We start from the raw sequence: 19,165 nt of genomic DNA on the forward strand, positions 1-19,165 counted from the left end.
ATAGAGGTATTATTATTTATAATGGTGGCTACGTGACCACACAACACGAGGTCCAGCACTGTTGTGGTAATGAATAATATGCCAGATTTAAAAATCATGTAGTGCTCAAAAGGTTTTCATCTACGGCATTACTTAGACACACACAGACATCGAGAATCAGTGTATGAATCTCCACAATGGGCTTTAAAATGAGTCTTCAAATGTGAAACTTGGTTAGACATATGGCCTTTTTATAGCAATTTTAGAGTAAATCATGTTTTAAAATATACATTTTGCATAAAACTTTTACTTCAGTTTACACTTACACACTTTTGATTTATTTGAAGTGCTTCAGCAATAATCAGCTGAGTGTCTTTATTAAAAAGAGAGCAACCTTATGTCTTTATTCCAAAGCGTTTAGGTTTGGATTGGGCATTTTCATGCTTATGCTTAAAAAAAGGGGGTGACTGTAACACATAAAATGTACATTTGTGTTTAGTCACCTATAATAACCCTGGTCTATTCTGAATAAGGGCCGATTGCTGCACTATAGTAACCTCGTCCCAAATGCTTCAATGTTCCCCGTAACTCTTTTCCTCTTTTGCGTTTCCACGACAACCTCACCTGTTGCAAACCAATCCTATCAGTAACCCGAGTCCTGAATACTGGACGCTCTTTGCGAAGAAACGACAAAAAGGCTTTCTGGCATCTTACCTGTGCCACCGTCTCTCTCTCTCTCTCAACCTTTCCATTCGGTCCCTCGTGACTGACCTCATTTGACAATCTACTCACTGACCACTTCATGCACTGGGCACACACACACACCAGAGGACAAGGCCATCACACTCTCATTTAATTGTTCTTTTAACAAGCACAGATTGGGCTTGAATCTACAATACTTCTAGTCAAAGAGCAATTGGCAAGTTTGGGTTTTCTTTCCAGAAAGACATATTCTATCTTTGAATATAAGAGGCATTATTAGTCAAGTATTGTTCTGTATTATTGGTCAGCTTTAGCTACTTCTGAGGTCACACACACACACACACTGCATTGTAATGGTGTTTTAGTTCAGTCTCAGTGGGTTTGTGTGATATTGTTCGATGATCTGCTCTGTTGGTGCCCATTAGAGTCCTTCACAAACACATCTACAGTGCAGCTGTCTCTCCTGAGACCTGCTTTTGTCCCACTCAACATTCTGTTACTGAATAATGCTGTGTGTGTGTGTGTGTGTGTGTGTGTGTGTGTGTGTGTGTGTGTGTGTGTGTGTGTGTGTGTGTGTGTGTGTGTGTGAGAGAGAGAGAGAGACTGGCAGAGCTGCATGGCAGATACGTTTATGCCCGCACGTACCACTTTCACACACATTCCTGCCTTTATTTATGGCCAGGTAAAGTGTGTTTGCTAAATCAAGCATCACTGTTGGTATTGCTGATAGTTAGCGATCCAAACAAACCCTTGATGCTGCGTGTTAAACTTCAGAGTGTAACTTAGCAAATGCATAGCACTGTCCTGGCAACCACCTTAAACACTTTAGCAACCGCATAGCAACACCCTAGCAACCACATAGCAACATGTTAAAAGTAAACCTAATCAACACGCCTTGCAACCACCCAGAAAACTCTAGCAATGACATAGGAGCATGTTAAAAAAAAGTCAGAAAACCAAGAAACTGCATAGCTACGCCCTAGCAACCATATAGCAACGGCATAACAATAGGTTAAATTTGTGATCTATTGTAAAAATGGAACTTGACATTCAGGGCACTTAGCAAATGCATAGCAGTGTCCTGGCAACCACCTTAAACACTTTAACAACAACATAGCAACGCCCTAGCAACCACATAGCAACATGATAAAAGTAAACCTAATCAGCATGTCTTGCAACCACCCAGAAAACTATAGCAATGACATAGGAGCATGTTAAAGAACTCAGAACGCCAAGCAATCGGCAACGGCATTACAATAGGTACAATTTTTGTTATCTATTGTAAAATTCTCTACAAACACTTGACTCTCAGGGCATCTAGCAGCTACCTAGCAGCACCCTAGCAACCAACATGGTAAAAGTTAAACCACTCAACACACCTGGCAACCACCCATAAAACTGAATGACATAGAAGCATGATAAAACACTTTGAAAACCTAGAAACTGCATAGCAACGCCCTAGCAACCATATAGCAACAGCATAAAATTAGGTTAAATTTGTGATCTATTGTAAAATACGCTTGACACTATAGCAACTGCATAGCACTTTCCCTGCAACCACCTAGAGCACATTAGCAACCGCATAGCAACGCCCTAGCAACCACATAGCAACATGTTTAAAGTTAAACCACTCTACACAGCAAGCAACCACCCAGAAAACTCTAGCAATGACATAGGAGGATGTTAAAACTCGTAGAAAACCTAAAGGCCACTGCAAAAAAATGCTTTTCTTACTTAGAATGTCTTGTTTCTAGTCCAAACATCTAACAATTCGTAAAACAAGAAGTATTTATTAGTCAAGCAAAAGTAATTGTCTTGTTTTGGGGGAAAATAACTAATAACTAAATAATAATTAAGAGAGTTTTTGCTTAAAATAAGCGAAATAATCTTAAAACAAGATTTTTTTCTCACCCCATTGGCACCCCAAGACAAAAATACTAGGTAAGAAAAGCATTTTTTGCAGTGCATGGCAACGCCCTAGCAACCATATAGCAACATTTTAAAAGTTAAACCACTCAAAACACCTCACATAACTGCTAAAACCCTTCAGAACCCTTTAAAAACCCTCAGGAAGCACGATATTAGCACGATTCCCCCACTCTACAAGCTATTCCTGCTCAGCTTATTTCTGTATGTTTTGAGACGGACGTGAATTGATGGCCTTCAGGTTTGACGGACACCACAAGCGGCCGTTATCAAATCACGAGTTCTTTGTGAGTTGAGTTTGATGTCAGTAGTGTGCGTGTATTCGGGCTCTCGGGAGAGCTCAAGATCCCTGGGCTTTCCTGCCCTGCCTCTTCCTCTCACAGCAGATAATACAGGATGATACAGAGCTTCCTTACAAATCACACACACATTCAGAAGGACTGAGAAACCAGATGCTCCCCTACAGCAGAGCTCAGGAACAATGGCGGTATTGAGGAGGAGAGACGATCGGGCACTTCTAGAGCTCCGGCTCAAACTCTCCCTGCTCTACTCACTGAACTATCGACAAAATCTGTCTTCATTTCTATTGTCAATAATAGAGAGTTTGAGCATAGAGCTACAAAATGTGATATTAGTCTGTTTTTGTTTTGTTTTTTTTATTTTAAAATATAAATTATTTATTTTAATTAAATTTGTAGTTTTTGTTTTAATGCATTTATCTAATTTTGTGTATTTATTGAAGAATTTTAAATTTCAATATTTTTATTTATCTATTTATTTATCTTTAAATATATCAATTTATTTATCTATATTTTTATTTTGATCTATTCTAGTTTTATTTTATTTATAAATATTTCCACCATTTTGAATATTCCCGAAAAACCGACAACCATGACCTGAGGGTCCCTGCCCAGTTTCGCTGCAGTGCCACCTAGTGGTCAGGAGAGGTGAAAAAAAATTACATTCTTGTAACTTTTGTGAGTTTTTCACAAAACTGATCTCTAGATTTGGTGCAGCAGGCCAAGCGAGGCGTTTTGAATTTTGTCATAAAATGCTATATTTTACGAACGCATTGACGTATCATTACAGAACTTGGTTTGTATTTTCAACACCATTCCCTGAAGGGTACACAAAAACTTCTGCGCCAGCCATTTTGTGGTCAAAAATTATTACATTTTTTTAAAAAACAATAATTAGCTTTTGATTAGTTTGGTCTATTGTAGTAAAATTGGTCTTTAAAGAGCTCTGGAGAGAAAACCGATACCAATTTTGCCATAGTCGATCTAACTTCCTGTCCACCATTTTGATTTTCTTTGAAAAGCTACTTTTTCAAGTTTCTTGTAGACCATTTGTCCGAGTTTCACCAAATTTGAGTGAGATCATATTCAGACCATGCCGGCTTAAAGTTATGGATTTCATGTCAATAGATTAAACCGTTTTCATATATCGCATCAACAAATTTGATCCAAAAAACACCATTGATTCCTTCAATGCTTTGACATATTGACGTCAAATTGACATTTTCATGTCAATGTCACCTTGCTCTGAACACACAACATCAGTTTCATTAAATCATATTACTAGTGACTGAATTGTTGATTTTTCAGCTCAGGTTGGTCTGGTGCTCCAGCTGGTGTGAGTTATTGTGCTTGGCCCCCTAACTGCTGCTTGCAGCTATATTTATTATCATAGTAGTAGTTTGTTTTATTCATTAAAACCTTTCAGGACTCTCAAGGACAACTTACAAATAAATGTAAATTATAAGCTTAATTATAAACTTGTTTTGTTGTTATTAATTTCGACAGACTCCCTTGCACTCCCCTTTGGCCCTACAAACCCTGCTCTGGAGGAGACAATATACAGTCAATGAGACGTTATATAAAGCAATCTCATTATATCAGAGATATTAACTGAGATACTAGAGCTTAAACTGATGCACTTTATATGTCAGTCATATTGTGTGTGTGTGTGGTGGTGGGGGGGGGGGGGCATTTTTTTGTGAAATATGAGGGCACAAATGTGTATAATGCCATGGGTCTGACACAGGTATTACAGGAGAGGGTGAAATATGAGGACATTACCCATGTCCCCACTTTACAAAAGGCTTATAAATCATACAGGAGGAGTTTATTTTAGAATGTAAAAATGCAGAATGTTTCCTGTGATGTGTGTGTGTGTGTGTGTGTCTCTCGCAGACATGAGGTCAGCTCTCAACGCTCCGTCCTCGGCTACGTGTCGTCAGAAACTTCTAAAGAAAGGCAGAGAGAGACAGACCGGAGAGATTGTGAGAGTGACTGTTGTCACGTCTGGTGCGACAACGAGACAAACTTCACACATGCTCGTTATCGTCCCCTGGCTCACAGTATAACTTAAAGCAAATGGCAAACGCTGTTCAGGAAACCTCTGTGGCTTCAGTCACGTCCACAAACGTCCTGGACTGAGATTTGGGAGGAATGGAAAACTGTGAGTGGCCATGAGCATGTGAGTTTGAGCACGGCTGCAGATTGAGCCACAAGGGATATTCTGAGGATAAAGATTACTCAGAAAGACTGAAAAACAAAAGGCTGAGATTTAGCAAATGCCCTTAACAAAGTGTAGGGGTCACAATGCCAAAAATAAATCCCATTCCAGACTCCGATCAGGCCAAATGACTTAGGCTATACCAGATTTGAGTAAAGCTGTCAAACGCGCCATTAACACATGACCCATGTGGTGCTTATTGACCATAAATCAGCCCAACCTCAATCATATGGCAGCTGGGTCATTCTTACTATTCGCTGCTATTTCAGATTGCTAACTTTCTATTTTTTTAAAAATTACATTTCCATGATTTTATAATTTTATCTGAAATTTGGCTTGTTAAACTACAATAAAAATATATTGGTCCAGCTCTGGATATTATTGTTTAATCATTTTGACCAAATTCTTCACACATGCAAAGTCCACCCTGTTAACGGAGATTCTCATCTCATTTAATGTCTTTTAAATGTATAATTATTGTAATATTTATATGTTCGAACAGCTAAAATGTCCCTTTAGTGTTCATAAACAAGCATTATCTTGAGAAGTTGTTTTTTATGGCACAATGGTAATTTCAACATATTTCTTTTAGAATAAAAATACATTTCATTGAAATTTTGTCCTCATCTTAAATAATTGAATTGTGCCATTTAATTTTCTACAAGTAACCACAAAGATATGTATAACATTTTTTGAACTTATTTAATTAACATAAAAAAACAGAGGTAACAGTCACAGGACATAACGGTGGACTTTTTACGTGGTAAATTTTTAAGTTTATACATTATCAGTGTTTTTCTTTAGAAAACTTTTACTTCACTGCATTCCAAAGCATAATATACACTGTAAAAAAAATACCCATCAAATTTACGGTAAAAAACCGGCAGCTCTGGTTGCCAGAACTTTTCCGTAAAAAATACGGCAGGAACGTTTTAGGTTTTACGGGACAACAGTATATAATTTAAAGGTTTATAATGCGGTAATTACGGTTAAAACTGGTTTATTTTACAGTTAAAAACCCTATAATTTGAAAGTTTATATAGAAATAATTATGTGTACACAGTACACTATAAAACAATAATGGTAAAAAAAAAAAATATTGCACCGAAATATTAAATGACCAACTTTCAATTGAAACAATTGAATGCTAATATCTGTTATTTTCCTTTTATATAATTTGACAATCACCAATTATAGTGGTGATGAGAATCACATGATGAATCAAAGCTCATCACACGCAGCTTTTGGAGGGACAATATTAACATATAGAAGGTGCACACACAAACACTAAACACCAAACACCATCATGGTAACGCACATGATGTTTTAAAAATGCAATAAACATTAATTTGACAACATTAGATGTAACATAAAACCTTAATGTACATAAGTGATTAGAAAAAACTAAGAAGAAACATAGTTAATTCAATGAAAATGCATCAAATACGAAGTGTCACGTGGGGAATTCTGGGAATGTCAATTTACGTTTTTTCACTGTTAATTACACAATGACCTGTTCTTTTTCACTTCGAAAAATTGTAAATTTAACGGTATTTTACTGTAAAATAAAATAAAATGTATAAACCTTTAAATTATACTGTTTTGAACTGTAAAATAAATGTTTTTTAATCGTAATTATTACATTATAAACCTTTAAATTATATGCTGCTGTCCCGTAAAACCTTAAACGTTACTGCCGTATTTTTTACGGTAAAGTTCTGGCAACCACAGCTGCCGGTTTTTTACCGTAAATTTTATGGGGATCTTTTTTACAGTGTACACTGTAAAAAAAACTACAAAAAACTGTTATTTTTACAGGAAAATGCTGGCAGCTGTGGTTACCAGAGAATTATGAATCTATGCGCACTATGAAATTCAAAATTAAGTCTGTGGTTAGAGGAGGCACAGTTTTTTTTTCATTTCTATTAAAAATAAATAGAAAACCAGTAAGTATTACATTAAAATGTAAAGCATAAGATTTATGTATGTAAACTGCATATACATTTTCAATGCATTTGGATTATTTTTACATAGACAAATTAATAAACTAAATATGATTAATATATGCCAGTTATACGTAAATGAAACAGTTAGGAATTATGTAAAAGTACACAGAAAAACACCCATGTTAAATTAACACTTCCTAGTGTTTATGTGTATGCTCACTACTGAGTTAAATTACCATTGAAGCAGTGTTGAAGTTAATGAGATAATTAATTGATGATTGAACATTAATGATGAACACCTGATGATAATGAGCAGAATCACTGAAGGAAAGAGAAACACGAGAACTACAACTGACTTCAGCCACAGCTTTAGATGAAATCAACTGAAGATAAAAGAAGACATTAAATCTCTGAAGATCCCATCAGAGGATTAAATAACTCCACAAACAACATTACCAGCTTCATGCATTACTAACCAAACTGATTTTATTGTTGTAATTTATGTTTTAATTAAAATAATAGTTTTATATGAAGTCACCATGATGGTGAGCAGTGTTTGCTTTAGTTGGGCTCTTGACCCTTGACTTTCCAACATTAGTTTTCTGGCTGCTTTAACTGTTTTTGTAAAGCACTTTTGTTATGGCATGGAAAGTCAAAAAACCATGGCCAGGTGATTTGGCTCTTTAATGATGGTTATATTAATCATCATGTAGTGGCTGAATCACTAAACTCATTCAGATTCTAATGCTCTGGTTATGGAGGTAATGTGTTAATTGTGTAGCATGCGTAATAAAAGCCATGTGGTTTACATTATAAACTCATGCATTGTTGTGGCAATCAAACAACTTGCAGGACCAAAAAAAAGGTTTAATCTATGGCATTACTTAGACAAACACAGACATCAAGAATCAGTGTTTGCATCTCTACAATGGTGACAAAAACAAAAAAAAAAACAATTCAGATGCATAATTTATTCATGCCGCAATGCATGCTGGGACTCATTGGAGAGTTTTGATTGGTGGTACCCAGCATGCACTGCAGCATTAAGCTTTTCATTGATTGTCACCATTGTTGAGATTCATACACTGATTCTTGATATCTGTTTGTGTCTAATAGCTGTCATAGATTAAACCTTTTGTGCACTATTTTTTTTAAATTCTGCATATTAGATTGCCACGACAGCGCTCATGCTATAGAATCAACTGGCCACTATTATGATTAAACAAAATTAATAACACATAAACAGAGTCTTAGACTCTGAACAAGACCAGTGATCACTAGATGATGATTATATAATCATGAACAAAGAGACAAATCATCTGACCATGTGTTTTCTTGGCTTTCCATGCTGTAACTAAAATGCTTTATAAACACAGTTAAAGCAGCCAGAAAACTAATGTTGGAGAGTCAAGGGTCAAGAGCTCAACTAAAGCAAACACTTCTCACCATCATGGTGACTTCAAATAAAACTATTATTTTCAATAAAACATCAACATCCACAGAAATAAAGTCAGTCTGGTTAGTAATGCGTGAAGCTGGTAATGCTGTTTGTGGAGTTGTTTAATCCTCTGCTGAGATCTTCAGAGATTTAATGTCTTCTTTTATCTTCAGTTGATTTCATCTAAAGCTGTGGCTGAAGTCAGTCGTAGTTCTCCTGTTTCTCTTTCCTTCAGTGATTGTGCTCATTATCATCAGGTGTTCATCATTAATGCTCAATCACCTCTTAATTATCTCATTAACTTCAACACTGCTTTAATGGTACTTTAACTCATTAGTGAGCACACACATGAACACTAGGAAGTGTTCATTTAACGTTTCATTTATAAATGATTTACAAATAAGATTTTTATTACTGATTCTTAGATAGTGATTCTTTGTAAGTTGATTAATTTGTTTGTTAAAATTACATAATCCAAATGCATGGAACATTTATATGCAATACAAATACATGTTTAGACATTTTTTAAATGCATAAACGTGTAAAGTGACTTACATTTTTAAGATTAACAAAAAATTGTAATTGTCAACAATATTTGCATGTCAAATTAACAAACTAGTTTTTACAGTATTTTCTCAAAAAACGTACAGGTTTTTAATACCAATATTTGTAGTTTTATCAAATACAATTTTATTATAATCACATGTTGTAAATATAACAAAATATTCTGTTTAATAGTTTACAAAATGTCACTGTGATTCAAACAAAAAATATATATGCTTTTGGGTTTTCTATAATTTTCTTTTGGGATTTTACATTGTTTTTCTGTAAATTTCACGGGCATAAGGTTAGATCTATTGCAGTTATTCACCGTATATAGTAAGGAAACTTTGTGTTAACCAAATAACAGTTTTTAACTGTAGCATTTTTACAACCTTTGACCGTTAAAATCACGATCATTTTTTACAGTGTATAATGTCATACTTTTTAGTGCACTACATTTCATAAATAAAGGTTGTTGTTTTCTAACTTTTAATACTTAATTACACTAAAAAAGTACTTTCTTACTTGTACTCAAGTACAACTTTGAATACTTTTACTTGAGTAAAAGTATACAGCACTACATTTTTAATGTAATTAAGTATTAAATGATATTCAATATGAAATGTATTGCTGTAAAAAAATACAATATTATGTTTTGGAATGATATGAAGTTAAAGTTTTCCAAAGAAGAAAGCTGATAAAGTACATATGCTTGGAAAAACAAAATGACTTGGAAAGTAAAAATCCTTGAGTACTGAACAACAGGACATCACACCACAAATCAACAAATTCACCCTGCCAACCCCTGAAGAAGAAAGAAACTGAACAGCATCAACCATTCAAAAGGGTCTAATCTCACAGAAAACAGTAAAAGTAACGGCAAACGTAACAGCATCTTACTGTCACTACACTCTTAAAAATAAAGGTTCCTAAATGGTTCTTTGGCAGGGTGTATGGTTCAGCGAAGAACCTGTAATATCCAAAAAAAAACGTTCCATTGCACAAAAGGTTCTTTGTAGTGGAAAAAGGTTATTATTTAATATAAAATGCTTAGGGAAAGAATGGTTATTTAAAGAACCTTTCACAAAACGGTTCTTTGGGGAACCAAACATTGTTCTTCTATGGCAGGGGTGTCCAAAGTCTGTCCTGGAGGGCCACTGTCCTCCAGAGTTTATCTTCAGCTTGCCTCAACACACGTGTTTAAGGTTCTAGTATGCCTAATAAGACCATAATTAGCTGGTAAAGGTGTGTTTAATTGTGGTTGAAGCTAAACTCTGCAGGACAGTGGCCCTCCAGGAGCAGGATTGGACACCCCTGTTCTATGGCATCCCTGCATGTGAAAACCCATTTTTGGTTCTTCCTGGCACCTTTATTTTTACCACAACTTACTACTGAACAGACAGACCAGCATCCCATGTGTTGCTCTAGGACTTTAAGCATTAAAAATGTTTTAATAACAAAAAATGTATATTGGTGAGGAATATTATAAATAACAACTATATTCAAAAATGTGTAATTTGTTTGATCTTTATTACTTATATTTGTAGCTGAAGTTAGGCAAAGTACTTGCACTCAAAACAAAGTAATTATTTTTTTAATTAATTAATCTTGGGTACATATTATTGTGTTCTATGGTAAAGGGTTATTAACTGTGTAAGATGAGCCTTTAAATACAACCTTTATTGGCCTGTTTTTACCTAAAATACACCACATTATGTTATGGGGACTAAAATGTCACCGAATGCTAGGAATGACCCAGCTATATTAATTCAAATGAAGTGTGAACACGTGTTTAATGCATGAATGAAAAAAAGACAATGTTCAGCGGATAAAAGCGATGTTTATTGATAAGTGATGCATTACAAAAGCAAAGTCTTGAATATGATTTATAATGCAGGTTAATGGTAGTAAGACAAAGCAAGTGTAGAGAAACAAAACTGTGGCATGTTTATGACCTATGGCCCTTCAAAACAAGAGAAGCATCATTGAAATAAAAAAATATTTTCAATTATAATTTCTCGCCAAATTCATACATATTTTTAATGTGCAATCACTTACAATTTAGACGTAATCTGAGGCTCCTCCTGAGACCCTAACACACCTAAAGTCATGTTCCCTTACGAAAATGAACCATGGTTTTACTACAAATAAAACCAAAAACACATGGTGACCGCAAATGAAGGGCTTTGCTACTCTAACCAGTTTAACCGTGATATTTGTGGTAAAACTGGTTATATAACTGGTAATCAAGTAGCCAAAAAACATGGTTACTACACTTTTACTATAATAAAACCATGGTTAATTTTTATCATCAGGTGATTTACCTGCTCATTCCAAAACATTATTCACACCAGCGCCATCTTTGATTCTTAACGGACGGAAGGATGGCTCTTCAGAGGGTTAACGTTACTGTTGTTTAATGTGTTTTGGTGGATGTTTCAGCTGACAAAACACTGCACAAAATATATTTTATAAGTGATGTAAGCTCTTTATAAGAGCTTTTTTTTAAACACGGTAAATCCTCACAGCCTGGCGTTCACCTGTCATGGCGCTGCTCTGAATAAGGTCTAAAACAAACACATTATATTAGCGTTTTAAACATGATTTGTTCTCTGTGGAAAGTGTTTTTTTTATCTGATTAGCTGCATAGCATCACACTAATGGCATTAACAAGTCAAACGCTTCTTGGATCACGCCCATCGTGTCGTTTAACCGGCGAATCCGATCTCCTTGTAGTAACCGTCGATGTCGCCGATAACGACGTCCATGACTTTCCTCAGCGCGCTCTGTCCCGCGGCGTCGAGCCCGGCCTTCTCCGCCATCACCTTCACCAGGATCTCCGTGATCAGCTGTTTACCGGGACACAGAGAGCACGGTTAGCGTTTCATCTCACGAGAAACTACAAGGGAAGGTCTGTGTGTGCATCTAAAAATACACGAGAGCGTGCGAATGAAAGTCATAAGGACAAAACCTAACGAGTTCCTGCACATGATGCGTTTTAAAGGGATAGTTCACCCCCAGTATAATTACCACATCATTTACTCACCCTCAAGCCATCCTAGGTGTATGACATTCTTGTTTCCCAGCTTTAAAATGGCAGTGAATCGTAAGGTACATCGATTTTGAAGTCTAAAAAAGTGCATCCATCCATTATAAAAGTGCTCCAGGTGTTAATAAAGGCCTTCTGGGTTGTATGCAAGTCGACTTCCGCCAAAAGAGTGACCCCTGATCTGACATGTTCGTTATTCGATGCTGGTTCAAACTAATGGATGTGTCCAACAAACTAAAGCTCCTCATAGCCTTTTGAAATCCTCCCACATTTCTGTTTACAAATGTAGACGTCTAATTCGTGACTGGTGTTTTGTTTTGCTCTCTCGTCTGCGTTTCCGCATTCCTCAATACGTGTCAGGTCAAAGGTCACTCTTTTAGCACAACTCTTCTACAGCCATCTGTCCGAAGTTAGTTATTTTAGGCTATAAAGTTTTAAATATGGATATTTTTCTCACACAAACGCTTCAGATTCAGAAGGCCTTTATTAACCCCTGGAGTCGTGTGGAGCACTTTTATGATGGATGGATGCACTTTTTTGGGATTTCAAAATTTGGACCGCCATTCACTCCCATTATAAAGCTGGGAAGAGCCTGGATATTTATTAATATAACTGATTGTGTTAGGATTATTTGAGAGAATAAATCATGGGGTAATTTTTATTTTGGGGTGAACTGTCCCTTTATGGCATCGTAGATTGAATTGTATCCAAAAACTGATGTGTGTTTTTAGTTTCGTGCTAGCTTGCTAATATGCTAATGGCAATGGCAAAAAACTGCTATTACTATTATTTTATATTTTTTATAGAATTAATTAACAGCTTTCAAATCAGTCACTTATGAGGTTATAGTTCAGTTTAGCTATTTTAATGTTATTTAAAGTCTTTTTAATTTCAATTTAATAAATATTTAAAATATATTACATTCATTAATGATACATTTCAATGACATATAATGTATTATTTATATATAATATGATTTAATTTATTATAAATAATAAATATTAGTATTATTTAAAGTTTACGCATTGCAATTAATAGCAAAATTTCATCAAATTGTCTCGTGTCTCGTGAGCTAAATACTCATTGCATATTTTAACTGAACAATCCTTAATCCGTTATATTCAGTCAAAATATGTAATGAGTATTTAATTCATTGTGATGGATTTTTGTTATGACTTGAAATGTGTGAGTCTTTAAAGGGTTAGTTCACCCAAAAATGTAAATTCTGTCATTAATTCCTCCTGCGGTTGGACACCCGTCAGACCTGCGTTCATCTTCAGACACAGATGAAGATATTAGTGTTGAAATCCGATGGCTCAGAAAGGCCTTCATTGACACCAATGTCATTTCCTCTCTCAAGACCCATAAAGGCACTAAAGACGTCGATACAAAGCCCATCTCACTACAGCGCCTCTACAATCACTTTATGAAGAGACCAGAATAGTTTTTGTGCGCAAAATAATAACAAATTATATAGTGATGGGCCGATTTCAAAACAAAACTCAGTGTTGCCAAGTCCACGGTTTTCCCGCGAATTGGGCTACATTAATACAGGTGCCACAGGCTGTTTTTCATGTTCGCGGGTTGACGTGACCCCAATTGTGTGATATTTATCCCTGGAAATGATAATTGTAACCAAAAAACATATATTTTACCCCACATAATGCATTTTTTTTTACCAGGGGACCACCCCAAACTGCGATTTGGCTTGTTTTGGGCTAGTTTTGAGTTGCAATTGGGCGGTTTTTGTTGTGAAAACCTGGCAACCCTTGCCAACATCAGTCAAAAACTCTTCTCTCTCTTCATAAAGTGATTGTAGAGGCGCTGTAGTGAGATGGGCTTTGTAACGACGTCTTTAGTGCCTTTATGGGTCTTGAGAGAGGAAATGACATTGGTGTCAATGAAGGCCTTTCTGAGCCATCGGATTTCAACACTAATATCTTCATCTGTGTCTGAAGAATTATCATTTTTGGGTGAACTAACCCTAAAGTGTGTGTGTGTGTGTGTGTGTGTGTGTGTGTGTGTGTGTGTGTGTGTGTGTGTGTGTGTGTGTGTGTGTGTGTGTGTGTGTGTGTGTGTGTGTGTGTGTGTGTGTGCGTCCTGCGTCACCCTGAAGTTGTTGAGGGCGATCTTGTGTGTTTTGGCGTGTGTGTTGGCCAGCGGTTTGAGGAGGGCGGCGTGATCCCCTTTGGCCTTCAGCAGCTCGCCCAGCTTCTTCAGGACGGTCGCCCCGTGGGCCGCCACCGCCGCGTTTCCCGCCAGATCCGACTGCGCGATGCCCACGAACTTCGGGAAGAGCTTCTGCGTGTCCGGATACTCCTTGAACAAGCTGCGGAGAGAGAAGCCGTTAGCGGAGCACCGGGCGGGGCGCGTGCAGCTCGGAGAGGGACTCACCGGGTCAGGACTTCTCCTCCGTGGGCCGTGTAGTCGGCCTCCACCGCCCCCCAGCACTTCAGGACCAGCTCATGATCGGCCATCGTCTGCACACGACAACACAAACCCGTAAACACACACACACACACACACACACACACACACACACCTGGCCTAAATAACAGTCACAGGTGTTGCAGAAAACATCTCAGGGAAGAGTCTAATATGAGCAGTCAGATAAAGCTCATGGTTTATGCAGCGCGTTATTTACTGTTCCTTGCAGACACTTACACTGAGCTGAGGTTATAGGTGTGTGTGTGTGTGTGTGTGTGTGTGTGTGTGTGTGTGTGTGTGCTTGCTTGCTTATATTACATTGTGGGGACCAAATATCCCCACAATGTAGCCACTCTAAAAAAATGCTAGGTTAAAAACAACCCAAGTTGGGTTGAAAATGGACAACCCCAGAGATTGGGTTGTTTGAATGGGTCCATTCAATGGGTTCAATCAACCCAATTTCTGGGTTTGTCCATTTTCAACCCAACTTGAAACCCAACTTTTTGGCTGGTTTCAAAAAGACTTGAGTTTGAGGTCACTCACAAACACACACACACACACACACACACACACAGCCCCTAAACCTACCCATCACACTCCAAAAAATGCTGGGTTAAAAACAACCCAATTTGGGTTGAAAATGGACAAACCCAGAGATTGGGTTGTTTGAATGGGTCAATTCAATGGGTTCAAACAACCTAATTTCTGTTTTTCAATTTTGAACCCAACTTGGGTTGCTTTTAACCCAGCAGTTTTTAGAGTGCATATAAACCTGAGATCACCAGCCAGGGGTCCCTGCTGGGTTAAAAACAACCCAAGTTGGGTTCAAAATTGAAAAACAGAAATTGGGTTGTTTTTAACCCAGCATTTTTTTAGTGTGTGATGGGTAGGTTTAGGGGCTGTGTGTGTGTGTGTGTGTGTGTGTGTGTGTGTGTGTGTGTGTGTGTGTGTGTGTGTGTGTGTGTGTGTGTGTGTGTGTGTGTGTGTGTGTGTGTGTGTGTGTGTGTGTGTGTGTGTGTGAGAGAGAGAGCTCAAACTCAAGTCTTTTCTACACCAGCCCCATCAGATTAGTTTCAGACAGCACTCGTGTTCATTCCTCGGAGTGATGTCCAGTGAGTGTGTGAGCGCTGATGATCTCTGATCTCCGCTGACCTTGAGGACCAGTTTCACTAAACGCTCCACAGATCATTAACACTCAGTGTACGGCCTAATAACTCTACTTTCAGCGGGTTTCCTCCTCTCTCTCTCAAACTAATCCTGCACTTCTAAAATCATTTTTGTGTTTTTGTGCGTGTTTTTCCTTCCATCGCAGAAGTTTTCCCTTTTTTTACTAGCTATCGTTTACCCAACACATTCTGCCAAACTATCATTTTACTCTTGAGTTTAATTGTAACTTCTTAATTTTAATCTTTATTTTACTATTTTATCCTGTCAGTGAAATCTGATTTATCTTTTTATTTTAACTTTTCAGTTAAGCTTAAATTTGCTAAATTCTGCTATTTTAATTAAACTTGTGCTCTTTCATCGCAAAAGTTTTCCTTTTGTAAAATAAAAACTGCAGTGGAATTTAGTCAATTTTTACTTTGAGCTGATTTTTCTGACACAAACTATACTTTTATTGTTAGCTTTTATTTTTTAACATTTTAATTTTAAGTCTCAATAAATTGTGCTTATAAACTACAATTTAACTTTTTAATTTAGCCTTGTTACACATTTGTAAACTAACTGCAGTGAAATTGAACATATCATTTTCACTTTAAACTGATTTCTTTAACTAGTTTTCACATTTTACACCAATTCTGTCACAAATTTAAATTTAATTTTTAGCTTTAATTGTAGCGTTTTAATTTTAAGTCTCAATTAATTGTGCTTATAAACTACAATTTAACATTTAAGATTAATTTTTTATCATTGTTGATTACTTATTTCAGTTTTGTAAAATAATTTACTATAGTTTTGACTTTCTGTAACGAGCTATAATTTTACTTTTGAGCTTAATGTGAAGTTTTATTTTACCTTGTCTTTTTAATTCTGCTTAAAAACTACCAGTTTAAGTGTAATTTAAAGTTTTAAAGTTTTATTTTTAATGATAGTTCACCCTTCTCTATCAAATTCTACTACAGGAGAACAAGAGAAGAACCGTATGTTTATTTGAAACATCAGTTCAAACCTAGGCTTTTTAAAGCATGTCCGGTATTATATTAATGATAAATGCCGTCATGTGCATCTCATCTTCTGCGCAGAGCATTAGAGAGTCCAGTGAGTCTGCTTACCGAGATCGGCGTGCTCTCTGAAGAGTGTGTGACGGCTGTGGGTTTGGAAAACTCCCCAATAAGCTCAGATTAGCAGTTTTGCTCCTCATTCACATTTATACTGCGCCTGTGTGACATCATCACCCTCACCTGTCAATCACACCGACCCTCTCCTGTCTTGAAATGTTAACCACACCCCTCTGTTTGGCCCACCAGACACACACACACACACCCTCTCATACACACACACACACACACACTCTAGTTCTCTCATACACACACACACACACTCTCTCACACACACCCTCTCTCTCACACTCTCTCACTCACTCTCTCTATCATACACACACACCCTTTCATACACACACACATTCTTTCTCTCATACACTTACCCTCTTATACACACACACACACACATACACACTCTCGTTCTCTCTCATACACACACACACACACCCTCTCATACATACACACACACACACACTCTCTCGTTCTCTCATACACACACACACACACATTCTCTCTCTCACACACATACACCCTCTCTCATACACACTCACACACACACTCTCACACACTCTCTCGCTCTCTCATACACACACACACACCCTCTCATACACACACACACTCTCTCACACACTCTCTCGTTCTCTCATACACACACACACGCACACACATTCTCTCTCTCACACACATACACTCTCTCTCATACACACACACACACACTCTCTCACACACTCTCTCGTTCTCTCATACACACACACACATTGTCTCTCTCACACACATACACCCTCTCTCTCACACATACACTCTCTCTCATACACTCACTCACTCACTCACTCTCTCTATCATACACACACACATTCTTTCTCTCATACACACACACACACACACACACACTCACACACTATCTCTCTCTCATACACACAAAACATTCACACATTCTCTCACACACTCACTCTTACACACACGCACACACACTGTCTATCTCTCTCACACACACACTATCTCTCTCACACGCACTCACTCTCACACACACACACACACACGCTCTATCTCACTCACACACACACACACATCTGGTTTACTGTCTCTATGGGGACTCTTGTAGATGTAAGGATGTTTATACTGTACAGTTCTCTCCTCTACTCATCACACAAAACCACAGACATTTTTACATTAAAAAAAACATTACTTAGTGTGATTTTATAAGCTTGTTTCCTCATGTGGACCTCAATTTAGGTCCCCACAAAACACGAGTCCCCATGACTCACACACACACACACACACACACAATCTCACACACCCAACATAAGTCATGTGAGATGCTCTGGCTGCTTTACTCCACAAGGACAGCATCCTGACGAGTGGCAGAGCAGATGAGAAGCCAGTGAGATTGATTTGGGCTTTATATGTGTGTGTTTGGCTCGGGAAAAACACAACAATGACCGACACGTGTGCAAACACACGCAGGAAAACATCACTTAACCTCAAGCTTTTCATACACAAAACCTGAACAATAAAAGCAGCACAGTTCTGTGGTCATTGTCCGTATCTGTCCTAGCACTCAGTCTGTCACCAGACAAGGGTATTAATAGCATTTGTAGTGTGTGTGTGTGTGTGTGTGTGTGTGTGTGTGTGTGTAAGGGCCTTTCCTCTCCATTCGTCCTGGTCAAAGACGGGTCAAGATCAGCAGCCACTGCTACCAAACTACCAAAACCTGATCGAAATGATGAGATAGACACTGACGATGATCCTGACCTTCAGACCGCTTCATGAGATGAAGATTATTACAGTGGTGTGGTAAAAATCACCAAAAGCCAAACTGAAAGAATATGTGCTTCACTATAACCCGCACACCTTTCATTAGTCTGAGAGTTTAGGGAGATTTACTGATGACCTGTGTGTGTGTGTGTGTGTGTGTGTGTGTGTGTGTGTTCCTTGTTTTGCAATACTTGTGAGGGCACAAATGTCCTCACTTATAAAGTAAAATATGAAAACGACTCACTAGTGAGGACATTTGACTGGTCCTCACGAGTTAAAAGGCTTATACATCGACCAAAACGTGTTTTTATTTAAATCTGTTGTTCTGATGGGTAGGTTTATGGGGAGGGATTGGGTTAGGGGATAGAAAATATCATTAACCTGATATAAAATCAATAAAACGTCTATGCAATGCCCTCACTAATATAGTGAAATAAACGTGTGTATGTATCAGTTGCCACTGGACGTCAGATTGGTTTTTGGACCGGATTGTAGCGCCATCTAGAGGTTGAAACTGTTATGTGCGTCACGAGACGCACTGTTTGTGTATTTGTGAAGCACCTTTAAATAGCCTAGCTTTTAATCGATTTAAAGTTTAAACATTTGGGTTGAAATTCTT

At 37.4% G+C, this 19,165-nt stretch overlaps 1 protein-coding gene across 1 annotated transcript; it reads right to left on the reverse strand.

The window, feature by feature from the left end:
- Positions 1-10,874: 10,874 nt before the first annotated feature.
- On the reverse strand, positions 10,875-16,956 carry mb (myoglobin). The gene is made up of 4 exons (XM_067440726.1): positions 16,804-16,956; positions 14,498-14,583; positions 14,213-14,432; positions 10,875-11,903 (listed from the first exon to the last, which is right to left on the reverse strand). The coding sequence occupies exons 2-4, from the start codon at positions 14,578-14,580 to the stop codon at positions 11,763-11,765; spliced, it is 444 nt and encodes a 147-aa protein (XP_067296827.1). The 5' UTR covers positions 14,581-14,583; positions 16,804-16,956; the 3' UTR covers positions 10,875-11,762.
- Positions 16,957-19,165: the final 2,209 nt, after the last annotated feature.

Source organism: Pseudorasbora parva, chromosome 4 (genome assembly GCF_024679245.1).
Source record: "Pseudorasbora parva isolate DD20220531a chromosome 4, ASM2467924v1, whole genome shotgun sequence".
In the NCBI taxonomy this organism is placed as follows: Eukaryota; Metazoa; Chordata; class Actinopteri; order Cypriniformes; family Gobionidae; genus Pseudorasbora; species Pseudorasbora parva.

What these genes read in the sequence shown, in the direction of transcription:
- mb (XM_067440726.1), bottom strand. Translation starts at nt 14,580, where the DNA reads ATGGCCGATCATGAGCTGGTCCTGAAGTGCTGGGGGGCGGTGGAGGCC. An exon ending in GGAGGAGAAGTCCTGACCCG is followed by an intron (nt 14,433 to 14,497) that starts GTGAGTCCCTCT and finishes CTCTCTCCGCAG; the next exon opens with CTTGTTCAAGGAGTATCCGG. An exon ending in TCGCCCTCAACAACTTCAGG is followed by an intron (nt 11,904 to 14,212) that starts GTGACGCAGGAC and finishes CCCGGTAAACAG; the next exon opens with CTGATCACGGAGATCCTGGT.